This window comes from Scaptodrosophila lebanonensis, unplaced genomic scaffold, assembly GCF_003285725.1.
Source record: "Scaptodrosophila lebanonensis strain 11010-0011.00,11010-0021.00 unplaced genomic scaffold, SlebRS2 tig00001415-arrow-pilon, whole genome shotgun sequence".
Taxonomy (NCBI): domain Eukaryota; kingdom Metazoa; phylum Arthropoda; class Insecta; order Diptera; family Drosophilidae; genus Scaptodrosophila; species Scaptodrosophila lebanonensis.
In genome coordinates this window covers 7,803,290-7,822,337 of record NW_022060742.1, presented here as the reverse complement: position 1 = coordinate 7,822,337, position 19,048 = coordinate 7,803,290, and the positions used below count along the sequence as shown (strand labels likewise).

Sequence of the window (19,048 nt, the reverse complement as noted above, 5' to 3'; positions counted from 1 at the left end):
TCAATAAAACGTGCTCGGGATTACATCATGGCCGCAAAATTGGTTTATGAAAATGGGAATTGAGATAAGTACAACTAGTAGTGTCATATTTTGAATGAAATGCAATAACCAACAGCTTACCTTCAAATTGGAAATATACATACAAGTAAGTGCTAATCAATCTAACAGGTATTCTGAACAGTGGCTACGCATTTAAGCATTCAAAACAAAAGAGAATGTGTTCTTTTCGTTGTTATCAGAGGGAGCAGCCAATTCTTGAGAGTCACAAAAAGCTACAACAGCAAATAAAGAAAGCTAGAAATGGCTAAGCGTACTTCTAAAAGCACTTCCAATTTCGTCAGTTGTAGGTTTACAGTTTTTTCCGAAATAAAAAATAGCTAAATGCGCAACGCTCTCTCTTTCTAACCGCCTTTCAGGATTTTGATAGTTTTTTTTATTCATTTGTCTAGTTTGTCTACATTTTCAAAAATAGAAAGCATTTGAATATGGATTTAATAATGCACGATGCATTAAAATAACAAGTGATGTATATGAATAATAGAAAAATTTCCACAAATCCAACTTAGTTCCATTTTAATGTTTTTGGTCGAGTTCATATGGCGAAATTTTTTGTAGGGGTGTCAACACCCCCCTCCCCCACCTGCCCCACCCTACGCCATACATATCGGCTTGAACGCGAAATCGGTTTTTTTTTTATAAATATATAATACTGAAATACAAACAAGAATGTACACTAACAAAAACAAATTAGATTTGTAGAATATTTACTTATTTATGCTTTTAAAAATTAAATGAATTTTCCACACAGCCTCGTAAATTTATTCACAAAATACTTCACATTCAAAACACACATCCAGTAAGGAGAAAACAAAAAGCAACCAAAAAAATATGTATATTCAATTTATAAATACATATATCGCAAAATATACTTGGGCCACATTGCGGGCTAACTGAGTCATCTATGACACAATAGCCTTAATAGCATTATCGGCATATCGCACACATTAGAGACAAGTTAGGTAAAATTTAACTAAAATCACTTCGGCAGCGTAAAACTCGCGTGTTGTGTCGTTTTAACGGAAATTCGGCATTTAGATTGAAATGATATTACAATCATAAAATTACGTCGATTACTGCACAGCCTCGGGTATTTATTTAAGAACGAACGACAGTGCACGCCAAACCTTATTGCATTTATTAAACTTTTATTTACACAAAAAACGCTACAAAGATGTCAGGTATACAATTTATGAATAATCTATTCACATAGGGATTCAGTATTAGAAGGAAAGGAACCTTGGCATCACTGAAGTTCCATAATAAATGCGTTACTAAATTATTTTAAAATAATGTATATGTATGTATTGTTTTTGAAATTTGTGTATTATTTAATAAATTAATTACAGTTTTGGTTGTTTATTCAATTTATTAGAATAATAAATAAATAATAATACGTTTTTTGTTACATGTACAGTGTAGTGGTATGAGAGTTCTGGATGTCAGTTGCAGACTTACAGTTACTTATTTAATGACGATAACGATTCCTTCTCTTTTCTCACTTCACATTAAGAGAGAGCAGTTTACTAAGTAACTAAGTAACAATCTTCAGTTTAACTGCACGTGTTGAGCGCGTCGCTTCGCTTCTAATTGCGCGGAGTTATTGTAACTAATTGTTTATTGAAAGTTCCGCGCTTTCATTAAAAACGCCGATGGTTTCTGAAGTTGTGCATTCTCCAAATGGAAAAATGTTATACATATGTACATACATTTATAGCTCTAAACTATATAGCATATAGTAGCTAAAGGAAATATCAGCCGTAAAGTGTTGAACGTAATTGCTTTTGATGGCTTCCGACTCTAAAAAATTATAAATTCCACAAGTATTTTGTGGATTTTAGCGATTGTGCCAATGGTTTGTGGCTTTGGATATTAGAGTGTGGATTGTGTCCTGAATGCAATTTTAGACCTATTGCTTAAAGCAGTTATAAGTAACCAGCTCTAACCAAGTGAAGCAGAACATACAAAGCAGTATGCAACATTTTGTATGAACGTCAAAAAAAGTTGCATGTACAACTTGTTTGCTAACAGCATGAAATAACCCTGTTCCAACAAGCAGTGAAAAATTGTTCAAGTATGTTAAGCTGCACTGCATAAGCAGTGCATCAAAAGGTAAGTGTAAATTGTTGTAAAAAGCAGTATAAAATGTCCATGACTGCAACTGTTGGTACAAAAAGTGATTTTTTTTTTGTTGGTCCCCTACTGCCCTTTATTTCAAAATTGAACTGGTTTGACCATGTATATCTTATTTTATTTAATTTCACGAGTTTACGTTGTAAATAAATCAAATCAAATCAAATTAAATTTTTGCTGCATAAACATGTTTGTTATGTGTGGGTTTTAAAACAGTTAAGAAAAATTGAAACGAACATGTTAAGTTCAGAAACGCTAACCGTGTTAAGTTAACATGTTGGAACACACATTGCTGTTGTCGTAACATCTTAAGAAACACATTGCAAATAATTTCCTGCATCGTACACTGCTTGCCCGAAGAGTAAAGCAGTGGACAACTGGTTGTCCTAAGAAACAAGTAGTGGAGTTCTGGTTGTGAGACTGGCTATAACATGGCTCGAAAAGGTATTTGTCCCAATTAGACTGTTTTGGCAATGTTAGTAAATTATCTTTAAACGTATAGATTGCATTCTAATTGTTGATTTCTCTAAAATTGTAAAATACATATTTTCCATCGATATACATATTGTCATAAAGTAAATACTATTTAATAGCAACTGGCAAAATATGTTTACAGATATAAAACAAATATAAGCTAAGAAACCATAACAGTGTTAAGTTAACATGTTGAACGAAGCAGTATGAACACTGTTGATGCCGTTGAAATATGTTATGAAAACTATTGTAGAGCATCATGCACTGCATTTGACAAAAATGCAATCGCAGAGTCAAGCAGTGAACCAATGGTTGTGAGACTCGCTATTATATTGTTAGAAATGGTATTTGGCCCAATTTGTCTATTTCGCAATGTTATATAAATACCTTGAAACGTTTGTATAGATTGCATTCCAATTGTTGATTTCACTAAAATATGAAATCCATATTTTCATCAAAATGAATTTGGTTATAAATCATATTATTAACAACTGGCAAAAGTGCGTTGGGCTGTTCAAATATGTTAACAGATATAAAACGAGTATAGGGTGAGAAACGATAACAGAATTAAGTTAACATGTTATAGAAAATGTTGCGAAGCAAATGCTGCAACATACACTGCTTGCCGCAAAAATTCACATCAAAGAGTCAAGCAGAGGACCTAGTCAGTGGTTGCTGGCCTCGCTATAGCATTGCCAGAAATGGTGTTTGTCCCAATTAGACTATTTCGCAATGTTGCTAAATACCCTTCAAACGTATAGATTCCAATTCTTGAACTCACTGCAAATGTGAAATGAATATTTTGCCCCAAAATCAATTTTACGAAAAGCTACCAAATCATAAATGAAACGCACTCTTTTGTGTACATTTAAATATTGTATTTTATTGAGAAATAATTCTATATTAACGTATTACTATTGAATAATATCTTTTTAATGAGATTATTACTATCGTTTTTTTTTTGGATTTTATTGTTTTTTTTTGTTGTTTATTTTTAATATTTTTTTAAAATTAAATTGTTTTTATTTGTGAAATACTTGAATAAAAATAGGCGTAGCTTTAAAATAAAGTTTACTCACACAGAAAGCGTCAGCGGCATATTCAAAGGTAGGCTTCTTTTTCTAGCATGTGTGTGGGAGCGGGAGCGGGAACGGCCACGTGAGCGACCACGTGAGTGACCACGTGAGCGCCCGCGTGAGTGACCGCGTGAGTGGGAGCGATCCCTTCTTCTATCTGCACAGCCTCTGCCTCTACCTCTGTGCTTCGTCCGAACTCTGGGCTCCATTTGCACGCCAACTACCTCGCAATCGCTGTGGCTGCTGTTGCTGGAACTGGAACTCAAACTGCATCGATTGCTATTACCTGGGTGGACTCTGCTTTTGCGACTCCTTCCATGTGCCTGCTGGCGTGTCAGCTGCTTCATCACATCGGCCAGCATTTGCTGAGCTATGCTGGCCTTGCGGATCAGCTTCATCAGCTTCATCAGCTGCTGCTGCTGCTGCTGCTCCTGCTCTCCATTGGCGGGCACCGCCATATCCTCAATATCAACTGCAGCTGAGGAGGCAGCTGTGGGCTCCAGGCCGCTGCAGCCCTCGCATAACTGAGGCGCCGCACGCACCACTTTATCGGACTGCGACATTTTGGCACCGCTTTACAAATATTTACTAAAAAGAAGGTCACTTACTGCGGCAGAACTGCGACGAAACTGGAATTGTTGTTGTGGACTCACGCGGTCTGGTTGTCGACTGATGGCTCGACTGGGTCGGCGGCTGCTTTTATAGTCGACGCCAAACGTTTAGGCTGTGGCGGCAAACGTTTCGTTTGCTTTACGTGCGCGCCGCACGCTCGACAGCTTAAACGTTTATCAGTCGATGACGTCAGGCGCTATTTTTATACCCAGCGAGGGGTGTAGTATGACTTCTGATGTGAAGATGAAATCACAATTCAATATAGTCATGTCTGCTGTTCGGGTATTGCGTTAATATGTTCCTATTTCGCATACCTGTGGTATTTCAAACTGTCCTGACAATGCTCTAGCAATGAAAACATGAAAAACAAGGGGAACACCTATTTCTATTTCTCTACATAGTCCCCTCTTAGCTCGATATCGCTTCCCTCGAAATAGCATTCACCGCAGACTCCGGCCCTTCATAGTTAGTTAGTTCAACAATTTGGTCAAGCTTGGAAGAAATAAATAGCAACTTATATATTATTGTGACTGGGTATACATCGAAGTGTTTGCAATACGACGATCCTGAAATCAAGCGACGAAATGCCAAAGGGAATCGTCTGGTGAAGTCAAAAGTGTTGGGCATATTGATTTCTTTTTTTTTAAGATTCCAGGAGAATTATTTAAATGTCAACAAGTGTGACTGATTTTTTGACAACTATTCTATATTATATATATATATTTTTTTTCCTGATTTGCCTTCGTATTGCTCTTTGGAAAATTGCATTTGTCCATGAAAAAGAAAGCGCTAAAATAACGTCAAACCCATTCAAAAATTATGTCCTAAACATTCCTTTGAAATGCTTCTGGGTAGAGAAAAGGCGTTCTTTTGAATAAATAAATATAAATGTTTGTAAGTTCAAAAAAAGGTCTGCTCAGCTTCTTGATACTAGAATACTATAAAAATAAAAATAAAAAAAAACCATCCACCCATTGAGGAGAAAGAGGTTTCGATTGTTTTTGTATTTTGTTTATATTTCCCTTTTTTACATTATTAGTTTTATTTGTAGTTTTGTGCTAATTAATTGTTAAACATAAAAGTTTGTTGTTCTTCATTTTCTCATATTCATAATAATTCGTCAATTATTTGTTATTTGCGTTTTGATTGTATTTTACTTGCTTGTGTTTTTTGTTTTTTATTTTTCATTTGTTTCGTTTCGTTTGAGTTTTGATTTTGATTTTGCAACATTTGGTGTAATTGGTGCCTTGGCAACTCCTCTTGTTATATGTATACTCGTATTTAGTTTTGCTTTTGTGTTTTAATAAATTCGTAAAATTCGATGTTGAATTTAAAAACCGTTTCTCGTGTAAATAAATGCATACGTGTACTCGTATTTGTATAAAAAAGTGAGCTTCTGCAGCGTTCAAATGAAAGTTCGAAAGTGCTGCACAAATGTGTTTGTAAATGCTGGCAAAAATGAAAAACATTCTGAACTGTTTTTTTTTTTTTTTGCTAATATTATTATTTTGTGGAACTGGCGCTGCATTTGAAACGAAATTTGAAACGGCAGTCGCTCTCTCCAAATACGCATTATCTGTGGAGCCCCAACTGCCGTCCGACTAGACTGCCTTTTGATTCGTATTATCCGTTGTTTGTTTTTCTGCTTAAATGTATGCTCTTTGCCTATTTGTAGGTGTGTGTGTGTGTGTGTGTGTGTGTGTGTGTGTGTGTGTGTGTGTGTGTGTGTGTGTGTGTGTGTGTGTGTGTGTGTGTGTGTGTCTGAGTGTGTGTGTTCTGCGATCTCTCTTATTTATTGTATAATTTAATATGCAGTTTTTATTTTATCTAAAACAAATTTTGGCACATGGTTCCGAAACATTTTAAATCTTTTGTTATTCCTTTACTTTGCTTTTCTTCTCTTATCTTGTCTGTCTCTGCTGCTAATTTGCATATCGCTTTGTAGGCTAGTTAAAAATACAGCTAAGTTATATATATTTATTTATATATATATATATATATATATATATATATATATATATATATATATATATATATATATATATATATATATATATATATATACGTACTTGTACGTTTATGTATGTGAGTACCGACTAGGCGTAATTTTAATTTGTAGTTTGTTTTTGTTTGTCTTCTGCTGCCTTACTTGATTGGATTTTGGGTGTGTGTGTGTGTGTGTGTGTGTATGTGAGAGAGATTTGATTACGACTTTCTATTTGATTCGAATGGTTAAAACATTTATCTACAATTTGACGAACGACAGTTTATTGTAATGGAAACACTAATTGCTGCTGGTATCGTATATAGTAGAGGCTATATGGATTGAATACTCGTACTTCCGTCCTTCCTTCCCTCCTTCCTTCCTTGCTTTACTGGCATGTATTTGTATGGTTGTGTGTATGTTTATATGTATATATGTATATAAATCAGCTATATATCAATTACATTTAGTTAACATGTTCTTTAAATCGCCTCAGCTTTCTTGAATTTCTTTGTTCTTTATTATTTGTTCTTGTTGTTCAGTTTCAGTCAATTTGGTTTTATTCGCCCCTCGCTTATTTACAAAATACTTGTATACCTATATACGAGTACGTATGTATATATAAGTATGTATATGAGTGTATATATATAGTGGCACTAACAGCTAGAGGTCTAGGTATGTGTATGTCCGTATTTGTATATACATATGAGCACATAATCGCCCGTATATTATATATCGTTAGACATCATACTTGTATGTAAGTATATAGTATAAATTTGTACACAGCATATGTCTGAGTTTTTTTGGTTTTCTTCTTCAATTTTCAATTTTCAATTCTCGTTTTGTGGACTCGAAAAAGGATAAATAGTAGAGAGGAGGAGCTTTAACTTACAAAAATAAGTACTTAGCGTCGCAATACAAGTATAACTCAGTATTGCTCAGATTCCAAAAGTTCAGTACAAGTACAAATACATATTATCGAAAGGGCTATCAAAATGAAACGATTCGATCTGACTCGATCGATTCGACATTCTTCGTACCACTCACACACACACACACACACACATACTACTAGAAGTACAGTACAACCTCTCTACATACAAAAACAGTAAAATACGATGCGTTACAATATATTGAGTTTAGTATCGAGTAGTCAATCGTGTTAGTAGTTCGATTCATAGTTACGAGTTATACACACACTGTTAGTCATAAGTAGTACGAATATAGTACTCAATACTGTAAGTAGTATCTCTATGGTATCTATGTATGTATCTTTATTTATGTACAACGTTTGGAAGTTCGACAACAGACCTGGGATTCCTTTGGTGTTGTTGTTATTATTATTTTTATTATTAAACGTTACTTGGATGACATGCCTGGACATGCACGAATTGTCAATATTCATTCTGTTATATATAAGTACTATATACGAGTATGTATATGATGCATATATGGGAGAGATATTATGGGAGTGTGTGCGAGTGTTTGGATGGGTGCGCAAAATTTTGATATACTGATTGTCCGAAAGTTGTTGTTTATTGTTGTGTCCAAGTAGTTGTTTTTGTGGAGTGTGGGGGGAGGGGCTTGTGAGGCAATACAGGGTTTCTGTGGTTAGGTAACAAATGCATTACAAAAATGTACAAAACAGTTTGTTATTGTTTGTTGGGGTTAGACGATATTTGTATTAAAAACGACCCAACTATTGAGTGAGTTGATTTATTGCCTATACGGGTATATATCTTCAAAGAGTCAAGTGCTTCAAAATGTGAAATGAGCGCATTCATTACACTCAAGGGTGCATTCAGTATATTCATGAATGTGTGAAAACGAAAACATATATTCATAAAGGATTTGATAATATCCATTACATTTATATGTGCAATTCATTTCATTCATGATTGCATTTATCAACAAATCGGTATTCACAAGTCCATTCATAAGTACACGGATTACATTCAAGTGCGAATTGATAACAATATAAAAATCATTTTATACATTCATGAATGTTTTCAGTATATTCCTTCCTCATTGCATGTATTGCGCTAGACTCACACATTCATTCATAAGTGCTCATGAGCAAACTGATTAAATTCAGGAGTGCATTTAAGTAACTTATTTATAGATGCATTCTTTGCATTCAGGTTTTGCTTTCATTCATTTAAACTCATTCATTCATTCATGAGTCCATAACCGTATTACATTTGTGAGCGCATCTATTAACAATCTTGTGCATGTTTTCTGGATTGCACTTACTAATGTAATGAATGCACTCACATATAATATAAGTGCACTCGCGAATATGTATTTATCGAGGTATCTTAGGCTTTCATTAAATTCATGAATGTATTCGTGCGTGCATTCATGAGCACAGTCTCAAGTGCACTCAACTGAAACTCTTGAATACATTGCCAACTACCTCCATGAGTGCACTCATCCGCACAAGCACTTGACTCGCTGTCTCTCTAGCTAAGTAGTCCAAATTGTTTTTATAGGCCTGCCCTCATGCTGCCTCCTGATCTTGCGATCAGATCTTACCAATGTCTCACACTGATATCGAATAATCCGATTTCTCGCTTAGCAATTTTTGGCCTGGAGCGGGTGAATGTTGTTGCCGTTGCTGTTGTAGTTGTTGTTGTTGCGGCTGCGGTGATTTTGAATGCGCACGTTTGTTTAGTGGTTGCTGCTGCTGCTGCTGCTGTTGGCGTTGCTGTTGCTGCTGCTGATGATGTTGTTGGTGTTGCTGCTGCTGCTGCTGCTGCTGATGTTCCTGCTGCAGCTGCGATGTGGTCGAGGCCGGCCTGGACCAGAGAGAGGAGCGTGCGCCCAGCTTCAGCTTCTTTATGGTGTCCACATCGCACTCGACCTCCGCGAGCTCGATGCGCTCGCCCAGATCCGGCTCGTTGGAGAGCTGATGGTGGAAGGCACCAGCGGTGCCGGCGGCGGCTCCAGCCCCTGGCACTAAATTGCATTCGGCCTGCAGCTGCAGCGGATGCAGCGTTCGCAAAATGCCAGCCCTGCATGTGGAATATTATGGAATATGAGGGGGAGAAGAGTGTCCAGAGTTGGTTGATGGTTTGGTTTGGTTTGGTTTCGTTTTCGTTTTTATATTTAGTGTGGCTTGGCAGCAACCACGCCCGAACGTTCACTAAAGATTTAGTTGTTGTGTGGTGGTTGTTGTTGTTGTTGTTGTTCTTGTTTTGTTGTTGTTGGTGGTGGTGGTGGTGAGCTAATGTGGAGGTGTTGTTGTCGCTGCTAATGCGCTCCCTCGGGTCCACACACCTCACCATAGGCTAAATCTCATGTCTGATCTATGGGGTCCATGTAGGTGCAGGATATCTCGCCGCTGTCGTAGCCGAAGCTACTGCACCCCATCAAACTATTATCACCACATTCACTCCCCCCATTGGCCGTATCCTATTTGGGCAGCGTGGGCGCTGTAAAGAACTTGGACGACAGCAGGGCTGTCGAGGGATTCAAGAGAGTGCTCTGGCCGGCTGAGGCGGCCATTTCGGCGTGGGTCGGCATTATAGACTTATGGGGAATGGGTCGAAACTGTGAGGAGGGTGGCATGCAAGTGACGGGGACGACTGATGCTAGGGGGCTACTGCTACAGCTGCCATCGACCACACCGAGCAGCTCGTTGCCATTCGCATGCGGCTCGAGCGAGGAGCTCTTGCTGTTGTTGCCACCGCCGGTGGCGGACAGCTGGTGCGGATGGAGCTTTGGGGTTATCAATAGGGGTTGCTGTTGCTTCAAACTACTGTTATTACTGGCACTACACTGGGAGTTGCTATTCGACTGGTGTTGTTGCTGTTGTTGTAGTTGTTGTTTGTGATACTGTTTCTGTTGTTGTGTGGTTATCGATGGCGACTTGACCAATGTGGGTATATGACACTGTATGGAATCTTGTGATTTAAATGTACTCGATATGGATTTCAAATTTCCCGCTCCCGCTCCGGCTCCGGTGCCGGCTCCATTGCCATTCCCATTGCCATTGCGGGGTGATAGAATTTTGCCCGGATTGTTCGATGTTGTTGTGGCTGTGTTGTTGCCTGTATTTGATGTGCTGTTTTTGCTACTGTTGTGGTGGCGCGGTGTGGTATTGGTGGAAAACTGATATTGCTGATGATGATACCTGGAGCGACCGCGACGTGGCAATGATTTTTGTTCGGACATTGGTGACAGATCGGAGGATGTGCTTGATTGTGCTCCATGGTAGATGATACCTGCGGCAAAACGTAAACGAAATTTCAGAGAAGAAGAGGAATAGACAGACAGATAGATAGATAGATAGACAGACAGATAGATAGACAGAGAGCGAGAGAGGAAGATAGGGGAAGAGGTATACAGTTTTGGGCTAAACTAACTTTAAACTTATACTCTTGTGTGTGTTTACGAACTCATTCGTTTCGATTTATTGAAAACTATGTCGAAGTCTTTTGGGTTCTTTGTTTTTGGTCTTGCTCTAATTCTGTGGTCTATATACACGTACTTGTATATAGTCGTGTTTATTTTGTGGCTACTACAGATAAGTTATCGATATGTTGTGATTTGGAAATTGCTGTATAACTCTAGAGTCTGTAAAATAAAGTAACAACACAGGCATATCAGACAAAGTACTTGACTCTCTTAAGCCCCGTTCAGATTGGTGAGTGTTTTAACTGATATACAAAAAAAGTTCTAAAGCGATCGACTTCATAATGGGTTGCTACAAGTACGATGACAGCTAACTACAAAATATTCAAATTTTGAGTAAACATAAAGTATTCATATGCTATCAAAAACTGGTCCCTGTATCTTGACAATAAAAAAATGTTGCCGTATAAAAGCAGGTTTGGGGTGATGCATCTGATTAAAAAAATTATATAAAGGAAAAAGTTCTCCCATTCTTAAAACAGCTATATGATATAGTGAATAGATTCTGATGAGCATTTAAAACACAATAAGGAATAAAAAAGAAAGTTCAACCGATCGTTCGTCTGTAAAAATGTTGAGCTGCATTGAAAGTTATGATTCCTTAGATCTGGATGTTCATAGAGCGGATGAACAAACGAAGTAAATAACTTGTCAGCCTCCTACTCCTTTATATTTCAGTTTCCCTACAGCACATCATCGTCTGAACAGAGCTTAAAAGGCAACTAAAGTTCTTAAAGCGTGAAAATAGAGTGATTTACTTACTGTGCTTGATTTTTCCCTCGTGCTGATTGGAAGACTCTGTACGACTGGAAGTTAGTTGATCCTGATCCGACTCGGATTCCTCGCTTTCCGGCTCGGTCTTGCGTGAGTGGCGTCGCCGGTTCTTGGACTGTGTGTGTAGAAGAACGGAAAGTAAGTGAAGCTGCGCTGAAGAGGGGAGGGACTCAAGCGGGGTCTACTACAGCGCTTGGGGATGAAACGCCTTTAAATAACTCAAGGGCGGCAAAGGGAATGTTGAGAAACAAAAAATCATTTAAAAAGTGATGACACGTTGTGAACGCTTTATTTTTTAGGGCAGCGTTTCCTCGTTTCTAGGGCGTTGCACTCAAACGAACTGAAGAGGCGAGCAATTACAACAACAACAACATAAAAAGCACGTAGTGAGAACAGAAATCACTACTAGGACTAATCGTAATCGTAATCGTAATTGTAATTGTAATTGGCAGACAAACCCCCGTGGTTCGGGTGGGCATACAAGTATAGAGCTAAAATCAGAAGAAATGAATAAACAAACAAACGCACGATATTATGAAACGGTGAGGTCTGATAATAATTATGAATTGTCTTTTGTGGACGTTGGTTGTGGTTGTGGTGGTGGTGGTGATGGGTGGTTGGTTTTAGTACCGCAGCTGGTGGTGGCGACGAGCAGCCCTCGGCCAGGGCTCGCTCGTGGTACATAAACGAATGCAGCAACGTATTGGCCGGTCCCCCATGGTGTTGCTGCGACATGTTGCCCGCCTCCGACAATTGGAAGGTGGCATACGGCGATATATCCTCGGAGGTTTCTGCAAATTCAACATTGCAATACAACAATCAGCCCTCAATTCAATCAGCCATCTGATCAAGTGGCACGTCCAAACACTATTCAACTCCACATACCCGGTATTTTTTCATTGTTCTGCATGGCAACCTTGTGAATGGTGGCATAATAGCGTTCCCGCTGCGCCGCCTCGGAATTGGCGCGATTCTCAAGCGACTCCTTTTGTATGTGATTGCTTTGTTCTGCAGCAGAGAGGTGGACGGCTGAAGTAATTAAAGCAATATAGGCAGTTTACTTAAAACTCGGCTTCTACTCACTATATCTCCAGCACAGAATAACCAGCACAATGGTGCAGACCATGCCCGAGACCGCTGCTATGGTCGGTATCAGCAGATTGATGTTTCCATAGAACACACTTGGTCCCCTCTGGCCCCGTTGCACAATCTCTGGTGGTGGTGGATCCCCGTCTTTGGTCAGCGTCACAAACGTGAATTCCGCCTTCGAGACGCCTGCCACATTGTGGGCCTCCATTCGTAGCTGATAGAGCGTTGAGGGCTGTAGATTAGGGATAGTAACGCGACGTTGAGGCTTCAACGCATTCGAAACTGTAAAAAAAATGCACATTCACAAATTCCGTTCACGATATTTCTAATTAAAAATGTTCAATTTATTGGGGGGAAACAAAATCAATGATAGCAATTAAAGGTAATAAACAAATATCACGAATCAATAGTAATACCTTAAACAAGGCAGTGGCCAATAATTCAGTTTAAAGCAAATTTCCAATAAATTTGATAAAAATCGTAAAAAACGCAGAATAGGCAGCAACGTTCCAAATTCTTTTTAGGGAAGAATTGGGGTTGGCAATTTTGGAAGAGTTCTTAAAAGCTTAAGCGAATACCTCTATTAAACGATCCCGAGTAAAAATCAAAACAAGAGAGAACACCACAGTCGAGGAAGCCCTACAGTGAAATACCCTGTACCCAGGTAAACTACAGACACTGAGGTACAAGTATATGAGCAGAGGCAAAAGGAAGAAGAACAGCGACATTGCTGCTGAAGTTTGGTGGGGTTCTACTAGAGAGAATTTGTTTCGCTAATAATAATGGTTTTTCTTAACATTGACCGAATTGGATAAATTATTTTAAACAACTTTGGTTGTTCCAGCTTTTATAGTTTCTGAGATCCTTGCGTTCATCCAGACGGACGGACAGACGGACGGACGGACATGTCTAGATCGATTTCTCTCGTCATGCTGATTCAGAATATATATACTTTATGCGTTCGGTGATGCTTCCTTCTGCATGTTACATACTTTGCAAAAACCTAATATACCCTTTTTACCCTACAGCAGGTCTTTGTGCCAACACGGCCATTTATATTTTAGTAGAGTATAGTAAATTATTTTGACGAACAAATGTTTTGATATCCTCCGATTCGTGCTTTTGGAATACCATGCCATGTGATAAAGGAGGCATTCACCCTCTTTCTTGGGATATTGTTAATAATAATTACAATTATACGTGGAACACACGAAAGGCGTAACGTAGTTAGTCAGTCAGTAAGTCAGTCAGTCAGGAAAATCTGTTTTATATATACACGTACTATATACTTGTAGAGATGGAGCTCAGCCTTGTTCTTATTGTTTTTTTTTTTATTACTACTGCGATTCAGCTTACAAATTCAGTTTAAATTACAATAAAGACAATAAATCGTTGAACATAACAAATATTCTATAAACTAAAGCTATAATAAAGCTAAAGTCTTCTTGAAGAGCCTTTGTTACTCTTTAGACCTGTTCCTCAATTCTACTACCAATTGGTGGTATCGATAGCCTTGTTTTGAATAAGGAAGTCTTTGGTGTATTTTGCGACTATCAGTCTTTAGTCCTCAATTAGGTAAAGAGAAGAACCAACTAAAAACTTTAAATACAATTTGTTTTGGAAAAAATATTAGCAACGGTATACGCACCATTTTGAAATCTATATAGAAAACTTATTATGTACACACCGCATAACTTGAGGGGTTTTTTTTCCCATCAAAGAACTTAGATTTGATAATTGAAGTCGAGAAAATTGAACTCAATTTGGAAAATTGTATAAAAATGTATAAAAAATGTATCTTCTATAGCGAACACTATAAAACCCTATCTATATTATCGATGGTGTAAATTTGGAATAGGGACGCGAATCGCAATCGATCTTTCCGACTTTGAACTTGCATAGAAACATTCAACATTTGTCATCGACTCACCCAAAATCCACTCATGGTCGCCATCATCGGTTATAGCTCGATATTGCAGCACAAAGAACAGTAGCGCACAGCCATTGTCTGGCCAGGTGTGGAGTCGAATGAGGACCGAGGTCGAATTGGGAGCCAGTAGACTGGTCGTAGCTGGCATGCCTGGTGCCTGGCCCTGTGTGCGAACATGGAGAGTAGTACTGGGTGGCGAGGTTCCCACCTTATTGTGGGCAGTCAAATGGATTTGATAGGTGCTGCCGCAGACCAGACCCTTTAGCTCGTGACTGGAGGCGTGGCGTGAGAGTTGCATCTCGTCTGTGTTGCCAGTGGATCGCCGGTAGTAGAGGGTGTACCCGGTGATGGGTGCATTGCCGGTGAAGCCGCACTTCCAATGCATCAGTATGCTGCCCGACGTGGCGCTAGTCACATAGAGGACTGGGGCAGAGGGCGGTACCTGTACCAGCAGCATGTGCGTGAGCCGATCCGTGCCGATGCCATTGTCCACCTGGCAGCTATAGTTGCCGCTATCTGTCACTTGGAGACTGGAGATAATGAGATCGCCCGATTCGAGCAACTGGGTGTTGTGGACACCTCCCTGACGCAATATCATATCGGCCTTGTACCACTCGCGCTTTGGCTTGCCGACCGCGGTGCAGGGTAGGGTGACGGTGGACCGCCACGGACGCACCACTGGGCCACCAAAGGATATGATGCGTGCGGGCACACGATTAGTGGTGATTTGGGACACAACCCTAGAGCTCTTGCCCTCGCCCACTCGGGTTGAGGCTGTCACCCAGAACTGGTACTCCATATGGGGATGCAAGTTCTTGGCTTCGTAGTAGGCTTGCTGGGAGGGAAGGCTGCGCTTCTCATTATTCAGCTCCTCGCGTCCATTCACAACACGTGTGTAGAGACTGTATTTCGTTATCACCCCGTTAGGTTCCGTTGGTGCCAGCCACGAAATGTAGAGCGATTGTGGGGAACTAACCACGACTTTGATATCAGCAGGTGCTTCAGGCACATCCTCCTCGGTGTGGCAGAAGAGCGGATTGGAGAGCACGCCATCGCCCATGCGTGTGTGGGACAACACCTGAATGCTGTAGTTGGTGTATTTTCGAAGGCCGGTGAGTACAGTAGTCAGGGCAGTCGTTTTCCTCGACTCTACCTCGTCCTTGCTGAGGAGCAAATCGTCTATGATGGGTTCGAAGATGAGCTTATATCCTTGCAGCAGGCCATTGGTGTGATAAATGGGAGGTGGTTGCCAGGAAACTTGCAGGGACTGGGAGGTCAAGGCGGCACAACGAACATCTTCCGGTGGGCGACTGGGAACTGTAAAATATACAGAGATTAAACTAAGTGGAGCTCGAAAAAGATCTCAAGTCTATACAATTAGTAATGCACTTTCGATATTTTGCACATTCAAAAATTCCCCTCAAAGGGACTTAAGTTGGCAAAGAAATCAGATGTAACTTCTATAGAATCTACTTAAAAATATAAACTATATTTTAGGACTCATTCGAGTTGAATTCTGGAAAGGGACTTAAGTACAATCTCATTAGTGGCGAAATTTGAATTGAAAACACAACTCACCGTCCTCCATTGTCTGAGCAGATGTGGGTTCGGTAAGCGGTCCTGGTCCCACCTGATTGAAGGCCTGCACAACGACATTGTAGCGTGCGAATTTTTGCAGTCCACTCAGGAGCAGCTCCCCAGTGCCCCCCTCGCCATCACCAGCTACTGAGGTGAAGTTATAGGCAGTATTGCCGGCGCTAGCCAGCTTATAGCCCACATTATAGCCCTGAATGTCGCCGTGGCGGAGCTCGGGCAGCGGCGCTACCCAGCTAATGAGCAGCTCGGTGGAGCTCAAAGGACGGGCAGAGAGATTTAGAGGCGGACCAGCTGGGCGCTGGGGTTCGGTTCGAACTATAAGCTCCTGACTGGGAGCGCTACGTCCGGCAGTGCCTTCGGCTATGACACGAAAGGCGTAACGGGTAGCCGGTTTCAGGTTCTCGATGAGAGCGTTGTAGGTGGGCGGGTCCTTGATTTCCAAATGTTGCCACTGCTCGATGAAAAGGGCTGCTAGAGAAAGTGTAACATTAAGAAACTGTTTTCGGTTAAGTCTGAATGTGTAACTTACGATCCGCTTCACGATACTCCACAATATATTTGGAGACATCGCCTGTGTTAAGCGGTTTTGGCTGCCACTTGAGGTTGACCGAACGACTGGATATCATGGCTGCTTCGAGGACATTCGGCGGCTGTGGCGGCTCTTGGACTTGCAACTGCACCAACTGCTGATCGTTGCCATACAAGTTGCTGGCTCGACAAAAGTACGGCCCACTATCGCTGGCATCCACGGAACGGATTTGCAGCTCCGCCGAGACACCATCGGGCGTGGCCTCCTGCTTAACAGAGATTCTGGAGCAAATAGACGACAGCTCATTACATTAAAAGGCTCATGCTTGCGGGATTCCTGCTTGGCTTACTTGTAATTTGTGGAAGGATTCAATGTGTTCTTGCCTGAACGCATCCACACAATGTTAATCGGCTTGTCACCGCTGACGGCGCATTGCAGCAGAGCCGTGTCGCCCTTTTTAACCGTCACCGACCTCGATGTGGATGAAAAGTATGGCGAGGCTGTAAGTAGAGGGGATAGTGGTGGAAATTATTTGTGGCTGCTCATCTTCTTCTCCTTTTGTTATTATTATTATTGTTTAATTACGCTGCGCGCAAATTGGTTCCCGGGAGAGCTGAGAGCGCAATTAAACACATTTTTGAACAATTGGCGCATTTCGATGAGTGGAGAGCGGAAGTTGCTGGCAATTTCCCTGTCCAAATACTCACAATTAACTTTCAGCTGAATGACCTTTCCAATCCCAGTACCGATGCCATTGTTCGCCTGACACAAATAGAATCCCTCGCGATCCTCCTTTACGTGCTGCAGCAGTAGGGAGCCGTTGCCCAATAATTTCGTAAAGGGACGCTCACGCACTTCCTCGTACTCGCCAGATTTACTGCCTATAACACAATCAGAGATTAACAGTGTGGTATAAAGAAATGCAAGACTATCTCAGACTCTTAGTTCTACTTGTAGGTAGTTCGCAAGCTTTAAACTATTAAGATATTAATATACTAGACGTTTTCCATATAAGCCGAAAGTACAAGTATCCTAAAACTAATTATTTGTTGTTGGCCGTTTTGGGAAAATTAGTTAACATTATTTTTAATTTATTTCTGGAAATTCTGTATAAACATTGCTTTCAAAAAATTCCAAAATAATTCTGTCAAATCAGTAATTTACTTGAGAAATATTGGAAACTGTTTGTTGTTGGATTTGAAAGTAAAGTCCTCTAGAAATCAGATAAGTCGAATGCCATCAAGACCGGTTGACAAATATAATTGGTAGGAAAAATGTTAATGAAAATCATTAATATCATTCACTGCTAACTAAAAATGTGCGAAATAATATTCTATTTTTGTTTAACAGACAAAATGCTAGTTTATCTGATAAGAAACTTTATTCGTTTTCTTTTCCAAGTGTATTGACTTCCTCGTATACGTATGAGACTGTCACATAGCAGGCAGGATACTAGTTAAATAATAATTAAATGTCGTATACATATGTGAGCAAATATAGTTTAGTGAATGGTTTTAATTAGAAGCCGAAAAGGGTTTTTTTTTTGTCGTTATTAATACATGTAAGGGCGAATTCTAAGCTGAAGTGTTTCAGAAGCCTTTTCGTGAATTGTGACAATTTGATTGGCTTGTGTTTAAATAAATAAGCACATACCTGTCGCCTTCTTCCAGACAATACTGGGCGTGGGCACGCCCTGTGCCTGGCAATGCAGCATTATATGGCGATTACGTTCCACATTCGCATCGGCGGGCTCCACAATCCAACGCGGCGGCACTACGGGGCGTATGGGCAATATCGGAAATACATTACACATTACACACAGAATAAGCCAAGAGGAAACGGAAAAAACACCTTCGACATAAAACTAAAAACGCTAAGACATACAGTAAGAGTTTTTTCTTCGCATAGTCAGAGGAAAAGTGAAAAGTTGCGTACGTAAATTGATTGACCAAAGTATAAAATAACGACAAAATAATTTTTTGGTTTGGTTTCTAGCACAAATTGCTATTTTCTTAATTTTCTTTGGTATTTTATGGTAAGATGAGAGAGATATATATATAGAGAGAGAGAGAAAGAGAGAGTAAGGAGGCAGAGCAACTTTCAACTAATATACAATGTTATAATATTGGTATTAATTGGCTTTTGTTTGAACCGAAACATAAAAATTACTCACAAAAAAGATTTTATGCAACTTAGTCGAAAAGTGAAACGAAATAAGAATAATGGCAACGAAATTAAAACTTGTTTAAGCAACGTTGATGCTTTTATTTATGATTCGAACCTTTTGTTTTAATGGGAAAACACAAATTAATTCATGTTGTGGTGCAAGCGCCTGTTTGTTGCACAACAGTTGCAGATTCATTACATTTTGTTTTTGT

The 19,048-nt window shown here is 39.8% G+C and overlaps 2 protein-coding genes across 3 annotated transcripts in view; both read right to left on the bottom strand.

The window, feature by feature from the left end:
* Positions 1-3,664: 3,664 nt before the first annotated feature.
* On the bottom strand, positions 3,665-4,375 carry LOC115632954 (mitochondria-eating protein). The gene has a single exon (XM_030530254.1). The coding sequence runs from the start codon at positions 4,301-4,303 to the stop codon at positions 3,740-3,742; it is 564 nt and encodes a 187-aa protein (XP_030386114.1). The 5' UTR covers positions 4,304-4,375; the 3' UTR covers positions 3,665-3,739.
* Positions 4,376-9,227: 4,852 nt separating this feature from the next.
* Positions 9,228-19,048, bottom strand: part of LOC115633164 (Down syndrome cell adhesion molecule-like protein Dscam2) — a 44,558-nt gene continuing 34,737 nt past the window's right edge. The window contains exons 10-20 of one of the 2 annotated variants that reach the window (XM_030530575.1): positions 18,324-18,443; positions 17,378-17,551; positions 17,020-17,170; positions 16,671-16,951; positions 16,124-16,612; positions 14,546-15,862; positions 12,610-12,897; positions 12,412-12,555; positions 12,157-12,317; positions 11,515-11,641; positions 9,228-10,562 (exon numbers count right to left, since the gene is read on the bottom strand). In XM_030530575.1, coding sequence (XP_030386435.1) covers positions 9,751-10,562; positions 11,515-11,641; positions 12,157-12,317; positions 12,412-12,555; positions 12,610-12,897; positions 14,546-15,862; positions 16,124-16,612; positions 16,671-16,951; positions 17,020-17,170; positions 17,378-17,551; positions 18,324-18,443 — 4,064 coding nt within the window. In that variant the 3' untranslated portion in view covers positions 9,228-9,750. Of the gene's footprint in view, positions 10,563-10,842; positions 10,915-11,514; positions 11,642-12,156; positions 12,318-12,411; positions 12,556-12,609; positions 12,898-14,545; positions 15,863-16,123; positions 16,613-16,670; positions 16,952-17,019; positions 17,171-17,377; positions 17,552-18,323; positions 18,444-19,048 lie in introns of those variants that run through there. The other variant, XM_030530576.1, reaches the window with a different exon arrangement.

Excerpts from the sequence above, each read along its gene's own strand:
- LOC115632954 (XM_030530254.1), bottom strand. The coding sequence starts at position 4,303 with ATGTCGCAGTCCGATAAAGTGGTGCGTGCGGCGCCTCAGTTATGCGAG.